Raw genomic sequence first — 19,060 nt, 5'->3', positions numbered from 1 at the left:
TCCTGTGTCCACCAGGGAGTTCAGATTTTTTTATCGTTGCACACAACCTCACCACATGCCTCTCTGGCAGAATCAATCAATGTTTTTATTTCAGAGTTTGCCACTGAATCTCCAAGGTTTGATTCCTGTTCTCAAACTCTTTCATTTTCTTTTCAATAATCTTTCTGTATTTTAGTCTACATTTCACATCTGAGAGCTGCTCAACTTTTATTCGCTTTAAAACTTTCTTACATGTTATTCTTTTCAATGTGAAATTCAATTTTATCCTGCTCAAGACTAAATAGTGATCACTTCCAATTTCAAATCCTCTGTACACTCTGGTATCCTGCACCTGGGAGAAAACATCACTATCAACAATAACATAGTCAATGAGACTTTTCTTATTCCTTGCCTCTTCTCTCCATGTGAATTTGTGCACATTTTTATGTTGGAACATGGTGTTAGTAATAACCAGTCCATGTCCTGAGCAGAAATCCAACAGATATTTGCCATTATTATTAGCTTTGCTCTTTTCTCCAAATTTTCCCAAAATATTTTTGTATGTCTCACAATCATTTCCTACTCTGCTATTTAGATCCCCCAACAAGGACCAACTTTTTCTTTTTCATTGTGTCAGTTGGTTTTTCTAAAGCGTCAAAAAATTCCTCCACTTCTACCTTAGTAGAACCTTCTGTGGGACCATAGGCACAAATAAGTCTCATTGTCCAGTTCCCCATTCTCATATTTGTCCACACCACTCTACTTGAAATTGCCTGCCATTCAAGAAGATTAGCCTCATATTTTGTGTTGAATACTATGGCTACTCCTTCTTTTCCTTGATTGTCATTGCCTGAATATAACATTTTGTATTTATTGCTCAGAAAGATCTCACCAGTTTTGGTCTTTTTTGTTTCAGTCACCCCTATTATGTCGATCTGGTACTTATCTAATTCCTCAGCTAGCTCCATTTCTTTGCCATTCAGGCTTCTTACGTGGATAGTACTGATCTTTAACTCTGGAGATGTTGAGTTGGGGTTTGTTTTCAGATTTGTTCCAGTAGCTGAGTTTTCGCCGTTTGCCCTGGTTCCCTGCCAAAAACAACGGGGGCCTTGTTTAACCGGGCGACATCCCAGCCTGCATGAAATTTTGTCATGTTGTACCATCATTTTTTATTTTGGTTTAACCAATAAGAATACAATTTGGTCGGCTAAATCCCAAATTGCCAGTCCATCCTCGTTCGTTCAGTATCCAAGTAGATACCCAACAGGGTGCACTACGAGAAGGTGAGGATTGGACATTAGGTCAGAAGCCATGGTTGGTTCTCCGCATTCCTTTAAAGGCTATGTGGAGGTCTCCTCTCAGTTATACAGCTTTGACCCTTAAGCACCCCTTTTACCCTTAAGTTTCATTTACTTTACTATATCATTGTTGATAGTGATGTTTTCTCTCTGGTGCAAGACACTAGAGTGTACAGAGGATTTGAAATTGGAAGTGATCACCATTCAGTTTTAAGGCAGGATAAAATTGAATTTCATATTGAAAAGAAAAACACGTAAGAAAGTTTTAAAACGAATAAAAGTTGAGCAGCTCTCAGATGTGAACCGTAGACTAAAATATACAAACATTATTCAAGAAAAAAATGAGAGTTTGAGAACAGGAATCAAACCTTGGAGATTCAGTGGGCAAGCTCTGAAGAAAACATTGATTGATTTTGCTAGAGAGGCATGTGGTAAGGTTGAATGCAAGGATAGAAAAATCAGAACTTCCTGGTGGACACAGGAAGTTAAAGAGGCAGTGAAGGAAAATAAGAAAGCATATCAAAAGTTCCTGGCAAATAAGTCAGCTTATGCTCTTAGAGAATACAGAGACAAATGTAAGAAAGCTAAACACTGTGTAAAACTAGCTAAACAGAAGTCATGGGAAGACTTTTGTAAGAACATAGAAAATAAATATCAAGAAGGTGGCAAGATATTCTGGAGGTTGTTGAAGAAGTTCAGAAATGGAAGAAAGAGTGCTGTAAAAGAAATTAGAGATGATAAAGGTGATATGAAAACCGGAGGAAAAAAAAACCCTTGAAGTATGGAGTAATTCCTTCTAATTACTTCGAAAAATTGCTAAATGAAACTAGCAGTGATGACAGCACAGTGATAAAAAACACTGATCAGGCATGCAACCAGGAATACATATCCAAGCTTTAAGTAGAAAAAAGCCATCAAAAGTCTGAAATGTGGAAAGGCAGCTGGAGTAGATGATATTAGACCAGAAATGCTCAAGTATGGAGGTATAAAAGTTTTACAGTGGCTACACTGTATAGTTCAGACGTCCTGGACAGAAGGACGAATTCCAGATGACTGGATTAGAGCTGTCATAGTACCCATATATAAAAAGGGAAATAAAACTGATCGTGAGAATTACAGAGGTATTTATCTACTGAGTGTTCCTGGTAAAATTTATGCCAGTATACTTGAGAAACGGTTGAGAAGGATTGTGGAAGAGAAGCTTGGTGAGGAACAAGCTGGATTCAGGCTGTTAGGATCAGATATTCACTTTACGACAAATAGTTGAAAAGTCATGGAAATATAACAAAGATCTGTATTTAAGTTTTGTAGATCTGGAAAAAGCATATGACAAGGTGCCAAGAGAGAAGCTATTCAAAACACTACAGTTGTATGGTGTCAGTGGATCATTATATCAAACAATACTTAGTCTTTATTTGAGTTGTAAGTCAGCAGTTAGAATTGAAGGAAATACAGGAAGATGGTTTAATGTTAAAATCTGGTGTCAGACAAGGATGTACATTATCCCCTCTGTTATTCATTATCTATATGGATTACATTATGAAGGAAAGTGGTATTAAACCTGATATCAAAATTCGAGATGTTAATGTCAGCTCCTTGCTTCATGCGGATGATGTTATACTTCTAAATAAATCTGCTACAAGTCTACAAGATTCCCTGACTAAATTGAATAACTGTTGTGATATATATGGTACGAAGGTCAGCAATAACAACACAAAGATAATGAAAATAGGCAGAAACATTGAATCAGCTGCATGTGAATGGAGAACCTATAGAACAAGTAAAACATTTCAGCTACTTAGGCACATTTTTAGTGAAGATGGTAAATTAAATATGGAATAAGAGAGAAATTAGTCGAAACACTAAATTAGCTGTATACAAGACAGTGTTCAAACCAATTTTAACTTATGGATCTGAGAGCTGGGTCAGAAGTAAAACACTTGACCAAAGACTAGAGACTGCAGATATGAGAGTCCTGAGAAAGATTAGGGGCATGAACAGATGGCATCAATGGCAATATCAAATTACAAATGAGGATATTAGGCTTGACATTGTCAGCATCCAGGAATGCTTTAGCAGAGCTAATCTCAGGTGGTATGGTCACTTAAACAGAATGGGCGAGGAAAGATTAGCCAAATAAGTGTTCTCTGCCAGGTTGTCAGGAAAAAGACCCAGAGGAAGACCAAGATATAGGTGGATTGATACGATGAAAAGTGCCTTAGAAGATAGATATATAAATATAAGATCTGACAATGTTGTAGCTTTGACAGGTAACAGATTGATGTGGCAGAAATTGTAGGTAGGAAGTTAGTAATGATGTAAATTTTTCATATAGTAATATCATATCTTGTACACCCCTTGAGGGTAAATGTCAAGAATTTGATGATGATAAATTAGTAAAATTTGTTCCTGACACAAGGGTTTTTATAAACTTTGAAATGGAAAGAAACTGATCACTTCCTTTTAGTCTCACCAATTCAATTTCGTCCACAGTAATTGAGAAAATGAAAGCAGAAGGTAAAAAAATAGGTTTATTTTAAGGTAAATTTCTAAAAATACTGTAATATAAAGTTGCTGTTTCGTAGAAAGTTAAAAGAATTAGCCAAAAGATATACAAATCACTGAAATTATTGAAGAAGAGAAAGAGAGAGAGATTTAACAAAATTCAGTCGAATAATACATAAATTTTAAATAATCTGAACCAAGAAAGAATGCAAGAATCAATATAACTGATAAAACTGCATGGCTACAATATTTTCAAGTTTATGGTCACAGTACAAAAGAATTACAGATACCGAAATACAAAAATATGCTGGTCGAACACATTTTTATATAGGAATTGGATGATATAATAAATACCTTTCAAAAAATTGATGTGAAGATTAATTAATAATTTCTTGGCATTTTCAATTTATAGTATAACCAAGTCAAAAAACCTTCAACATCATTAAATACCATCCAGCACAAAGGGAATTACTCACTGAGGAGACCTCAAAAAAGTTGAAACCGGTCTGGGTAGTGACCCCACCCAGGGAATTATTATTACTATCATTTTGCCCAAAAATGCTCCAACTGAAACTAAAACTAAATTATATGAACATCCTAAATCTCAAATTTTATTGAATGTTGTTCAATTTGTATATTAATGATATTGGGATGGGTTTAAGTAGTGATATGCAGCTGTTTGCAAACGATGCAAAATTGGGGAAGAGCAAGGCAGAGTCAAGCCGTACAGGACTTGAATAAATTGCATGAATGGGCAGGTAAGTGGAACTATCAGTTCAATGTTGCAAAATGTAAGATTTTGACAATTTAATATGCATTGATGGGATGCAAAGTATTCAATTGGTGAGGAAACTTTAAAGGAAGTAGAAGAGATGGAAGATCTGGGAATGATGGTGGACAAGAATCTGAAATTCAGATTCTTGTCCACCATTCACATTGCACAAGTTGTGGCATAGTTCAAAACATAGTTCAAGTCTAAAGATGGTACAACACCAGGGCAACTCATTGTAAAGGTGGGTAAAGCTCTGATCACTATTCTTAGTATTTTCCCATAATGTAAAGCACATCTCACTAGAAGATGTATACTGCAATGCATTATGGGTGGGGTCACTACCCAGACCGGTTTCAACTTTTTTGAGGTCTCCTCAGTGAGTAGCTAGACCCTAAATACCAAGGTTTTAGTAATACGGAGCCTTATCACCTTTGCCTATAGAAGTTGCAACAAGCTGTTTTTATTTTAATAAAAATCTCTGGAGGAGATATAGATGTAATAAATTTTTTAACTTGGGGATATTGTATATTAGGATAACCAAGTAATTTTATAAACTTGGTTATTTTAATTCCTAATCCCAAGTATGCAAACTTAATTGTTTGTATACTTGGGATTAGGAGTTAAAATAACCAAGTTTATAAAATTACTCCCAAGTATGCAAACTTAATTTTTTGCATACTTGGGATTAGGAGTTAAAATAACCAAGTTTATAAAATTACTTGGTTATCCTAATATACAATTAGGATACAATCTGGATGTCGATAGAGCATGGGAAGTGGTCAAAGAGCATTTACAGGAGGTTATGGCTGATTGTATAACTAAGGTCCGAATAGTGAAACAAGGAGGGGTTAAATGGATGAATAACACCATTAAGCTTGAGCTGCAAAAAAAGAAACAACTATGGAGGGAATTTAAAGAAAGGGGTGACCTGGGCACACGAACGGTATAAAGTACAGGCCAGAAGGGTAACGAGTGTGGTAAAAACAGCAAAAGCCGATTATGAAAGGAAACTAGCTATGAAAGCAAAAGAGAATCCCAAACAGTTCTTTCAATATGCTGCAAGCAAGAAAAATACTGTACATGGCAAAATGATTTTAAGGAATGACGATGGTAAAGAGTTCACTGAACCAGTCGATATAGTGGAGTTACTGAGCGTGCACTTTGCAAAAGTATATCATCCAGGTGGTGACGTTGAAAAAATGAAGGAACCATTAGTTTATACGGGAATTGTGATGAATGAAGTGGAGGTGAATAGTCTATTACAGAACATTAATGTGAATACATCTGTGGGATTGGATGGTATACCGGCACGGGTCTTGCATGAAGCGGCTAATGAATTATCAGTGCCCTTGACCATGTTGTTTAATCTGAGTCTTGGGTCTGGCTTAGTCCCGAAGGCGTGGAAAGAGGGGAAAATAGTTTCACTGCATAAAGGAGGATCCAAGACTATGGTTGCAAATTACCGACCGATCAGCATATCAGGAGTCGTTGTCAAGGTCTTGGAGAAAGTAGTCAAGGGAAAAATACAGGAATGGATTGATGAAAATGAGATACTGTGCAGAGGACAGCATGGCTTTGTGAATGGTAGATCATGCCTCAGTAACTTGCTCAAGTTTTATAACAAGGTGACGGCTGAACTGGATAAGGGAAATGGGTTTACAGTGATACTGCTGGACCTGGCAAAGGCATTTGACAGGATACCACATGGAATTCTAATCCGTAAACTACAACATATGGGAATGGATATAGGGTTGGTGAGATGGATAGCTGGGTGGTTGATGGAGAGATATCAAAGAGTAGTTTATTCAGGAGTAGAGTCCAAAAGACGGCCTGTGACTAGTGGTGTGCCACAGGGTTCTGTTCTTGGACCACTGCTGTTTAATCTGTTCATTAACAATATAGGGAAGGGTCTAAGTGGGACAGTTCATTTGTTCGCTGATGATGCAAAGTTGGGTAGGGCGATAGTGAATGCAGAAGATGTCAAAGTCTTGCAAGATGACTTAGATAGATTGGAGTTCTGGACTAAGGAGAATGGATGTCAATTTAATGTGACAAAATGTAAGGTTATGCATTTCGGAGTGAAAAGATTAGCAGCAGTATACCGCATTGGTGGAACTGTACTCCAAGAGATTGATGAGGCCAGGGACTTGGGAGTGTTGGTGGGTAGGGAGATGAAGTTTAGGGGGCACATTGCGAAAGTAGCTAAATCAGCTCATCAACTCACTTGGTTGTTGAAAAATACCTTGACGAGCAGAGAAAAGCAAGTTATTGTACCTCTGTACCGAGCCCTGATAAGACCTCATCTCGACTACTGTGCCCAGATTTGGTCACCTCGGTTCCTTCTTGATGGGGAGGAGGTGGAGAGGATCCAGAATCGAGTGACTAAGATGATAGCAGGTCTATGGAATGAACCATATGAGAACAGGTTGAAGATTTGTGGGTTGCAGAAACTAGTTGATAGGCGGAAAAGGGGAGATATGATTGAGACATTCAAATTGCTAAAAGGATTCTATAGGATTAATTCAGATGATATTTTTGAGATCAGGACTGGTGGTGGGAGAATTAGGGGACACCCATGGAAGCTGGGCAAGAGCGTGGTTAGCAGGGGTGTTAGAGCTGGGTTCTTTACTTTTAGATTGGTAAATGAGTGGAATAAGCTGCCAGAGTCTGTTGTGGGTGCTATGACAGTGAGCGAGTTCAAGGCAAGGTATGATAGATAGATACTGTGAGAATGTTGAATAGTTGTGTGAACATGATGTTTAGGGCCTCCCTCGATGAGTCTAAGGACTCCTGGAGTAGCCCGTAGTAGTAGTAATAATAATAATAATAATAATAATACAATATCCCCAAGTTAAAAAAAAATTATTACATATATATATATATACACGGTGTTTGGGATAAATTTGAGAGTTTCGTAAGGAAAAAGAAAATCTTCTTTGTATCTATTAAATTTAATGAATTGACAAAAAAACATTACAGGCAGAGTTAATTACAATACTATCAACAAGATTTACTCAAAATAACCACCATTAGCATCGATCACAGCTTCAATTCTGCTTCGGAACCTCTAACAAGCTGATGCTACAGTCTCCCTGGGAAGGGCCGCAAAAACTGTTTTAATTTTATCCATTAACTGGGCTTTTGTATTACTGGAAGTGCGATTGGTGTCTTTTTCAACTGCGCCCCATACAAAATAATCCATGGGGTTAAGGTCTGGGGAGTTTGGAGGCCAAACATTTGGACTGGTGAAGTCGTAGAAATTTTCAGACAACCATTTTTGACTTTTCCCAGAGGTGTGGCAAGGGGCCGAATCCTGCTGCCATACATACGGCCTACCATTGGCTACCCTTGTTATCCAGGGCTTGACTACAGTTAGCAACTCCACGAACAAAGCCCGAATTCCAATGCCAGGGTTCTTCAACACCTGTTCCTGCAGATTTGCGAGGAATTCTGCTGTACGAACGCAATCAGATCGTCTGCTAGGGATCTTTCTTCTTGCTACATCCTCGTAGTCACCATTGCAAGTCTCTAGTTCATGCCTGATTGTTTTTACTGTATTCAGGGAGCATTGGGCAGCAGTCGTAATATCCTTATTTTGATGGCGGGCACGAATCATCATGATACAAGTTATTCTCTTCCATGATTCAGGTGGGTTCCAGCTATCCATCCTTTCTGACATCTTGTATATGAATGAAGAAGGGTCCAAACTTTTAAATGAAGAGAAGTGTGTGTTAATACATGTAACTTACGGAAAAATATAATTAATTATAAATATGTCAAATTTATCCCGAACACCCTGTATATATATATATATTTTTTTTTAAAGCAAACAATGGCTTGGAGTACACAAAAAATCATATGAAACTTACCATCCCTTTACTTACTGTATTGTGATTATCTTCCTCTTTTCTTTTCATAATCTCTGGCATTCGGTCATCAAGCATTTGCAGTTCTCGTTCTGTAAATACAAATTCGAGCAGCTTGCGGATACCAATCATCACTGGCAGCTACCAAAAGAATTTAAAAAATAATAATAAAGGAGTTTACATAATCTTGTTAACTAAAATTTGTTATAAAAACAATATCTATGTGCAGATGCTGTGTATCATGCAAGAATGAAACTTAATTTTTCATGGAAGCATTAGTGCATGACTTATACATTGCATTCCATTTTTTGGGCATGTTTGCAAGTTATATCTGTTATGATATGTTATATCTGCCTGTCTGTCTCATTCTTTTTAAGGTGAATTTCATCCAAGAAAGGTTGTAAGCCTAATATATATATTTTATAATTATTATTGGGTAGGCTAAGGTGAGATAATCCAGTTCTCATACTCTAGAAACCATGTGATACTTCAGGACTCCAAAAAAGAAAGATGGTAGTTCCCAAATATTATTATTATTACGGGCAACTCCAAGGAGTCCTTAGACTCATCGAAGGAGACTCTAAACATCATGTCAAGAACTATTCAGCATTTACACAGTATCTATCATACTTTGCTTTGAACTCATTCGCAGTCATGGCACCCACAACAGACTCTGGCAGCTTATTCTACTTATTCACCACTCTCCAAGTAAAAAACCTAGTTCTAACACCCTTGCTAACTACACTTCATGTTGGAGGCTTAATGGAATGTATACAGCACTCAGAAAGGATTAAAACTGATTTTAATACTTCCAATATTCTGTCTTAGTCACTGATATATTTTAAGGGATTACAAAAAAATTAATGTAACATGCACACAAATACAACACAATACACAAGCTAAACACATGGGTGACTCTAAAGTCCTATCTAGGTGGCGCACCCTCTATGGGTGATTGTAGGTTCTAGACAAAAAGGTTCTAGATGCCGTTGATATCGATGATGGTAGTAGTGGTGGGTTCGCTGTCGTTGGTGAATTAAGTGAAAGAAATGGAGAATTGTAGAGTGGGCATCCTCCCTCAATGAGTCTTTGGACTCGGTGTCATATAATAATAATAATAATTATAGGCTAGGGTGAACAGATTTTAAAAACAAAAAAAAAAGGGATATTTTGAATTTTTCAGCAATTAAAAAAAGGAACATTTCTGGTATATTCTACATAAAAATGGAATAACATATAATTATAATTACACAGGACTAAAGTGTGCATTATAATTATGGAGTATTAGCATTATCATTATTATTATATTTATATGAAGACATTATTTCATCCAAAAGTGTAGGTTCTTTCAAGATGCACTCATAAAAGTCAATACATGAAATGTCAAAGTGTGTCTTGATCACAATTATTGCTTTCACAGTCTTGGTGTTGAAGTGGTTCTTTTCATCAGATCACAAAGAACTCATGAGAGAAAAAATTCTCTCTACAGCTGTTTGTTCCTGCGATTGCCATAACAAACGCAACAACTAGCAGCATGTTTTTTTGTAGTGGATGTTTTTTCTCGGAGCACCTTAAACACATCACATCACTTTTTGTCCACTTCAGCATTTGTGTCCTTCCATTCTTTCATCTTGGAGTTCACGACATTATTTATATGGCTGACTTCATCAAACAATTCATCTTCATCAACAATATTGAATATTTTGCTGTCAACATCACTGATTGCTTTTAGGCTGCTTGCAACTTCAGCCCAAGTTAGTGGAGTTTACAACTTAATCCAGTAAAATGCTTAAAATATCTGGATATGATAAATCCATTTGCTTAAATATTCAAGGAAAGTATCATAAAATAAATTTGTAGTGTCTAAAAATTCTTTTTCATTAAAGATATCCTCATCTTTTAACTCTGAAATAATTGATGACATTTTAAATGTTCGAAAGTTCTCAGCTTTCCTATTTGTAATTTTCTGCCTGAGCAATTCCGATTCTACCACTTCAGTTGCCAAAATATTTTCACTTTCTATTTTCGTTGTTGTTGCTGAGGATATTTTCAGCTGGCAAAAAGTAAGACCTGAGTCCAACATATATGTTAATAATCCTATTCACAGCTTGTAGTAATGATAATCATCTTGTTTGCACTACCAGAACATGCTCGTATTCAGTTTCTGTAAATGTCCAGAAATTTTTCAATACCTCTACTCTCACGGTGTAAATACTGAAATATTTTATTTACAATTGTTTCAATATCGATAAGCAAAATATCAGCACTTGTCTGTACACCATTACGAACAACATGAGCAGCAAAGCCAATAGCACAAATGTTCATTTTTAACCCTTTGTTGAGTGTTGAAAATACATTGTTGGAACCACCTCGTTTGTATCCACCGAAGTTGGTGTTGCCTTTATCTGCAGAAAATGCAATAATTTTATTGCATTTTCTGCAGTTAAATATCCAAATATATGATTTGCAAGCAGTTCTGCAGTTTCTCCTGTTATGTTCTGAAAATCTATCACTTTAATCTGAATGCCTTTATTTGGGATGAAGTACCTAACAAGGACAGGCACCAACTTCAAATCTCTGTGGTTTGATGTGTCTACCATAACTGACACATATTTGGCTTGTTTCAATTCAATTGCTATTTCTTGCATTGCATAAGGTGCCAGGACATTCACTAAAATTGAGTGGCACTTTGTTTTACCACATGTAAATTTCCTTTGAAATAAATTTCTCACTATTGCAGAGGTGCAGTCCATTGACCTCAAAAAAAGGTTATGTTTAGCTGCATGAAACACAAACAAATTTTCTTGAGCTGCAAGACATTTACTTCCGTCAGTTAATTTCCCTTTTGAATTTTTCATGAAAAATGATGTGACATCTTGACTTGAACTGCGAGCAGTGGCTGTCAATTTATGTTTTTGCTTCATCAAATGCTGTTTTATATCAGAACAGCCTCCATGTTCAATTGAAAAAAACCAAACAACACACAGTACATTGCAACTTGTTTGTTGTTTCATTGTCTTTCAAGAAGGGATATTCTTCTTTTAAATCCCCAGTAAAACTACACTTCCTTTTCGGCATGATAAAATCTGGATGAAATATATACTCGCTTTAACTTTCACAATTACTAACAGACCGGCATAAGAAGTACAAAACTATGGTATGGTAGACAAAGTAACTTTGTTACCACCCAGATGCAGTGGTGCTGCTACTAGTCGCAGCATTTTCGTCCTATTGCAGAGAGAGTGCGTTCATAAAGGTTGATAATCATGTTTTCGATCTCAAGCTATCACATGTCACCAGTAGAGACATTATCCTTTCCATATTCGAACATACAAGAATGAAGTCATACCACAAATTCAAAAAAGGGACAAAATAGGACTAAAGTTAATATAACGGGACACTAATTGTCTCTTTTTATTCTAAAAAGTCTTTTTAGTTTTTAGTCTAAAAAAGGGGACAATTCCATTAAAACAGGGACATCTGGTCACCCTATTATAGGCTGACTTCAATAGTGTTTATAGTGATTTTCAGTGTTTTTATTCTATTTTTAGCATAGAGAGGATAGTTGTAGTATGAGAAGGCACTTAAGCCTATCTGCATACTACAACTATCCTATCTCCATGAGTGCAAATTCCTGCTGATTATAATTTTGCAGGGAGAGAAAAAACTATTCTTTGTATCTTAGACAGGATTTTGAACTCAGCTCTTTTCAAACTGACATACCAAATGAAATGGCGTGAATTGACAACCGTCATTTTGTTTTGATGGGTGTCACTTCATGATGATTTATGATTTAGCAGAAGACAGTTTTCAAGTCAATTTGAACTTGTGTTAGAAATAAGGCAGTATCAAACACTACAGATAATAAATATGAGATCATCATCATCAAAAAAGAACACTAAACAAGTGTTCTTTTCCAGGATGGCAAGGAAAAGACCTAAAGGAAGACCAAGATGTATATTGATACAGTAAAAAATGCCTTAGAAGAAATATAAGATCTGATAATATTGTAATGTTGACAGATAACAGACTAATCTAGAGGAAAATTGTAGATAGGAAGTTAATAATAATGTAACTTTTCATGTAGTATTATGTAGATAGGAAGTTAGTAATAATGTAACTTTTCATGTAGTACTATCATAAGATAGTACTACATGAAAAGTTACATTATTACTAACTTCCTATCTACAATTTTCCTCCAGATTATCATCATTAAATTTTTGACATATACCTTCAGTGGGTGTACAGGATCTTATGATAGTACTACATGAAAAGTTACATTATTGCTAAACTTCCTATCTCTACAATTTTCCTTCAGATTAGCGCCTGTTATCTGTCAACATTGCAATATTATCAGATCTTATATTTCTTCTAAGGCATTTTTTACTGTATCAGTACACCTACATCTTGGTCTTCCTCTTGCCATCCTGGAAAAGAACACTTGTTTAGCTAATCTTTCCTCTCCCATTCTGTTTATGTGGCTATTATCACCTGAGATTAGCTCTGCTAACATACTCCTGAAAGCTAACAATATAAAGTTATTTCCTAATATTCTCATTTTTAATATGATACTACCATTGATGCATCTGTTCAGTCCCCTAATCTTTCTCCATCTCTCATATATGTGGTATCCAGTCTTTGATCAAAAGTTTTATTTCTAACCCAGCTCTCAGATCCATAATTTAAAATTGGATTGAACACTGCCTTGTATATAGCTATTTTGGTGTTTTGACTAATCTCTTTCTCTTATTCCATATAAATTTATTCAGTTGACTTCCTACCATACCAGCTTTATTAATTCTGCTATCTATTTCCAAATTTAATTTTCCATCTTCACTAAAAATTGTGCTTAAATAGCTGAAATGTTTTACTTGTTCTATAGGGTCTCCATTCAGGATGCAGTTGATGCTTTCAATATTTCTGCCTATTTTCACTGTCTTTGTCTTTTTAACACTGATTTTCATACCAAATTTATTACAACAGTTATTCAATTTGATCAAGTAATCCTGCAGACTTGTCCTGAATTTATTTAGGAGTATAGCATCATCTGAATAAAGCAGAGCTGATTAACATCTCCAATTTTGATATTAAGTTTAATACCACTTTCCATTTATAATGTGACCCATATAGATGATGAATAACAGTCAAGATAATGTGCACCCTTTTTGCACATCTGACTTAACATCAAACCATCTTTCTGTACCTTTGTCAATTCTAACTGCTGATTTACAACTGAAATAGAGACCATGTATCGCTTGATATAATGTCTCATTTACACCATGTAACTGGAGTGTTTTGAACAACTTTCCTCTTGGCACCTTGTCATACGCCTTTCCCAGATCTACAAAATTTAAATCCAGATCCTTGTTATATTCCCATGATTTCTTAACTATTTGTTTTAAAGTGAAAATCTGATCCTAACCAGCTTATTCTTTTCAGGCTTCTCCTCCACAATTTTACTTAACCATTTCTCAAGAATATTTGCATAAATCTTACAAGGAATACTCAGTAGAAAAATTCTTCTGTAACTCTTACATTTAGCTTTATTCTCTTTTTTTATAGATGCGTTTTATGAGCGCTCTATACCAATCATCTGGAATTCGACCTTCTGACCAGGCTTTCTGAATTATGCAGTGTAGCCACTGTAAAACTTTTATACCTCCATATTTTAGTTTCTGGTTTGTGATACTTTTTCTACTTCAAGTACAGATATATATTCTAGATGGCAATCCTGTTGAGTGTTTTCTACCACCATGCTGTCACTGCTTGTTTCATTTAGCAATGTTTCAAAATAATTACTTCATGCATCAAGAATATCTTTATCTTCAGTTTTCATGTCCCTTTATCATTCTAATTCTTTTTACAGTACTCTTATCTCCATTTCTAATCTTTTTTAATAGCTTCCAGAATATTTTGACACCTTCCTGATATTTATTTTCTATGTTCTTACCAGTCTTTCCATGACTTTTGTTTAGCTACTTTTACACAGTGCTTCACTTTCTTACAGCCGATCTCATATGTGGGGGAGTAACAGAGTTTTTTTTCTCACAGAAAGTTGGGTTTTTCATTCCACATACAGACAAATTGGCCTTCAGAACACCATGCAATTTATAGACAAAAAATACTGTTGTTGGTGATTGGCAGTAGTGTTGTAGTAGGAGAATTAACTAGCAGTGAAAAGGTTGAGATGTATTTAGCAAAGTAGAGTAGAGTGCTCTCCCACGATGAGTCCTTGGACTCTCACATAATAATAATAAATAATAATTTTTCTATGTATTCCCTAAGAGTACAAGCTGACTTATTTACCAGGAACTTTCGATATGATTTCTTCCTTTCTTGACTGCCACTTTAACTTCCTGAGTCCACCGAGTTCTGATTTTTCTATCTTTGCAGATTAACTCACCATATGCCTTTCTGGCTGAATCAATCAAAGTTTCTTTAGGATTTGGCACTGTATCTCCAAGGTCTGGTTCTTATTTTCAAACTGCTTCAGTTTTTCTTGACTAATGTTTGTGTATTTGATAGCTGTTCAACTTTCATTGTTTCACAACTTTCTTACATACCCTTCCTTTCAATATGAAGTTCAATTTTATCCTATCTATAAATGGTATCACTTCCTATTTCAAATCCTCTGTATAATTTTGTGACGTGAACCAGTGAGAAAACATTACTCAAAATAACATAGTCAACGAGACTTTTCTTATTCCTTGCATCTTTTCTCCATGTGAATTTGTGCAAATTTTTATGTTCGAACATGGTGTTAATAATAACTAGTCCATGGGGACTAGTTAATAATAACTAGTCCCCAGAAGAAATCTCACAAGTACTTACCATTATTATTAGCTTTGCTCTTTTTTCCAAAAACATTCTTATGTCTGGTAATCATTTCCTATTCTGCTGTTTAGATCTCCAATAAGGCCAACTTTTCCTTTTTCAACGTGTCAGCTGCCTTCTCTAATGCCTCAAAAAATTCCTCCACTTCTTTAGTAGAACCTTCTTTCATAAGCACAAATGAGTTTCATTGTCCAGTTGCCCATTCTTATATTAGCTCACATCACTATACTTGATATTGCCTGTCATTCAAGAAGATTATCCTCAAATTTAGTGTTTAGTATTATAGCTACTCCTTCTTTCCCTGATTTTTATTACCTGAATATAACATCTTGTATTTGTTGCTCAACAAAACAGGGCATCTATGCTCTTCCAAATGCAATGGGCTAATATTGTGCATTTAGATATAGCCAGCATCCTAAACAAGGCTAAACCACCAAAAAGTAATATACCACATAATGAAATAGCTGCCATCAAAAAGTTGTATAAGAATAAAAATATTGTTATTACAAAAGCTGATAAGGGATATGCAACAGTTATTATAGATCAAGAGGATTATACCAAAAAAAATCAAGATCTCTTATTATTATTATTACGGGCAACTCCAAGGAGTCCATAGACTCATCGAGGGAGGCTCTAACATCATGTCAAGAACAACTATTTGACATTCACACAGTATCTATCATACCTCACCTTGAACTCATTCACAGTCATGGCACCCACAATAGTGGAATAATCTGGCAGCATATTCCACTCATTCACCACAATCCAAGTAAAAAAACCTAGCTCTAACACCCTTGCTAATCACATTCTTGCCAAGGGCTTCCATGTATGGCCCCTAGTCCTCCCACCACCAGTCCTATTCTCAAAATTATCTTCTGAATTAATCTTATAGAAATCCTTCAGTAATTTGAATGTCTCAATCATATCACCCCCTCTTCCACCTAACCAATTTCTGCAACCCGCAAATCTTCAACCAGTTCTCATAAGGTTCATTCCATAGACCTGCTATCATCTTGGTCACTCGTCTCTGGATCCTCTCCATCAAAAAGAAACCCCAGAAACAAACAATAGCCTGTTTGTCTCTGCTTGTTAAAGTATCTTTCAGCAACCAAGTGATTTGATGAGCTGATTTAGCCACTTTTGCAATGTGCCCCCTAAACTTCAATTCCCTATCCACCAACACTCCCAAATCCCTGGCCTCATCAATCTCCTGGATTACGGTTCCACCAATGCGATATACTGCTGCTATTCTTTTCACCCCAAAATGCATAACCTTACACTTTGCCACATTAAATTGACATCCATTCTCCTTAGCCCAGTCCTCCAAACTATCCAAATCTTCTAGCAAAATTTTGACATCCTGTGCACTCACTATTGATCTACCCAACTTTGCATCATTAGCAAACAAATGAACACTTCCTCTCAGATCCTTTCCTATATCGTTAATGAACAAATTGAAAAGTAGTGGTCCAGAACAGAACCCTGCGGCACACCACTAGTTACAGGCCGTCTTTTGGACTCTACTCCTGAATAAACCACTCTCTGATATCTCTCCATCAACCGCCCTCCTATCCATCCCCATATGCTACAGTTTACTGATTAGAATTCCATGTGGTATCCTGTCAAAGGCCTTAGCAAGGTCCAGTAGAATCACTGTAAACCCATTACCCTTATCCAGTTCAGCAGTCACTGTGTTATAAAACGTGAGCAAGTTACTGAGGCATGATCTACCCTTCACAAAACCATGCCGTCCCATACAGTATCCCATTTTCATCTATCCAATCCTGTATTTTTCTCTTGACTATTTTCTCCAAGACCTTGACAACGATTCCTGATCGGTCGGTAATTTACAACAGCAGTCTCGGAACCTCCTTTATGCAGTGGAACTATTCCCCCCCCCCCCGGGACTAACCGAGATCCAAGACAAAATGCAAGGGCGCTGACAATTCTTTAGCCGCTTCACGTACGACATTAGCTGGTATACCATCCAATCTCACAGATGTATTGACATTGAGGTTTTGAAATAGACTATTCACCCCCACTTCATTCAACACAATTCCTGTATAAGCTGTTGATTCTTCCATTTCTGCAATGTCACCACCTGGATGATATACTCTTGCAAAGTGCTCGCTCAGTAATTCAACTATATCAACTGATTCGGTTACATCCCTACCATCGGCATTCTTTAAAATCATTCTGCCATATACATTTTTTCTTTTACTTGCAACATACTGAAAAAACTGTTTGGGATTCTCTTTAGCCTGCATGTCTAATGTTCTTTCATAATCCGCTTTTGCTTTTCTTACCATACTCGTTACCCTTTTGGCCTGTGCTTTATACTATTCATGTGCCTGCTGGTCACCTTTCTCCTTAAATTCTCTCCATAGTTGTTTCTTTTTTTGCAGCTCAAGCTTAATGGTGTTATTCATCCATTTAACCCCTACTTGATTTATTATTCGGACTCTAGGTATACAGTCAGCCATTGCCTCATGCAAACACTTCCTAACCGCCTCCCATGCACTATCAACATCTAGCCCTTGCAGTTTTACATGCCATGGCACTGAACCAATCAAACTCCTAAACTTGTCATACTTACCAGCCCGATAATTTCACATGTACCCTGTCGTAATTGTAAATTCTACACCTTTAGCCACCTCCCAAGTCAAGACCCTATATGATCACTCTCACCAATTGGTGGCAACTTGGTCATATTTGTTACAGCCAAATTCTCAGATGCAATTACTAGGTCAAGCAATCTCTGACCCCTAGTATTTTCCACCACATGCTGTCGCTGATAGTTATCCCTTAATAACCGCATAAAATCCAATTCCTTCCTCCCATGTGTCCTCTCCTCCTTCCAATCAATGTTACCATAGTTGAAATATCCCATAATAATTACCCTCCTTCCACTCATTTCTTCTATTTGCTTATGCATACTATATTGACCATCTATTCCATCACCTGGTCTATAGCAGCACACAACTGTATATTTTGTTCTGCTAGCCTCAATCTCACACCAAATAGCCTCAAATGTTCTATTTTCTTTATCCAGCAGTTCCACTTTTATTCTCCTTGGCTGTAGCTCATCAGCTATCATCAATAACACTCCCCCCCCATTTTATTCTCACTGTCACTCCTGAACACACCCTACCCCCTCACATTCAATCCCACTAGCTATATCATCTTCTGTCAGCCATGTTTCACTAATGCCAATAAACTGTGGCCTGGAAGTGCCAACCAAGGGCCAAAAATTCTTCCTTCTTGTTCCTAATACTTCTGGCATTAGTATACATGAATTGCAGAAGCCCATTTGTCCCATCCCTATTTTGATGCCTTATACTAACTATCCCATTCTGATGTGTGTTGTCCTTCATACTCACTCGGGCATATTACACACGTTCATACACTCAGCTGTCCCTCTAAAGTCTATTTATCTACCCCCCCCCTTAATAACTCAAGTTTCCCTGATTCTGCACATCCACTTCCACTTCATTCAACAACACCTTTTCAAGTCTTTGTTGTACACCAAATCCATTGAAATGTAAACCATTCATCTTATATAAATCCTTTTGCCCATCAAACTCACTCGACACATCCACAAATTCCACACCACTTCTTCTGCATAATCCGTGCATAAAGTCATTAGCAATTTTGGCCATCCTATACTCTTCACTGTCATACCGTGGCAACCATCCTAATTCTCTCACTCTTCTCTTTTGCTACCTCAAGTAATTCCTTCAAATCCTCTCGCATAGCCATTTTGTCTCCTTTCAAATCATTTGTTCCTGCTACTACTCAATTCTTTC

General features: G+C 36.6%; 1 protein-coding gene across 1 annotated transcript in view; it reads right to left on the bottom strand.

The window, feature by feature from the left end:
- Positions 1 to 19,060, bottom strand: part of LOC150104989 (electroneutral sodium bicarbonate exchanger 1-like) — a 510,613-nt gene that overhangs the window by 31,886 nt on the left and 459,667 nt on the right. Inside the window, exon 22 of the mRNA XM_090395098.1 lies at positions 8,424 to 8,561. Within this exon, the coding sequence (XP_090251224.1) occupies positions 8,424 to 8,561 (138 nt within the window). The remainder of the gene's footprint in view (positions 1 to 8,423; positions 8,562 to 19,060) is intronic.

The sequence above is a fragment of the Typopeltis vanoorti genome, chromosome 7 (genome assembly GCF_054136105.1).
Source record: "Typopeltis vanoorti isolate ZY-2024b chromosome 7, IOZ_Tvanoo_1.0, whole genome shotgun sequence".
Taxonomy (NCBI): Eukaryota; Metazoa; Arthropoda; class Arachnida; order Uropygi; family Thelyphonidae; genus Typopeltis; species Typopeltis vanoorti.
Note: the sequence above shows the minus strand (reverse complement) of the source record. Positions and strands in the feature narration are given on the sequence as shown.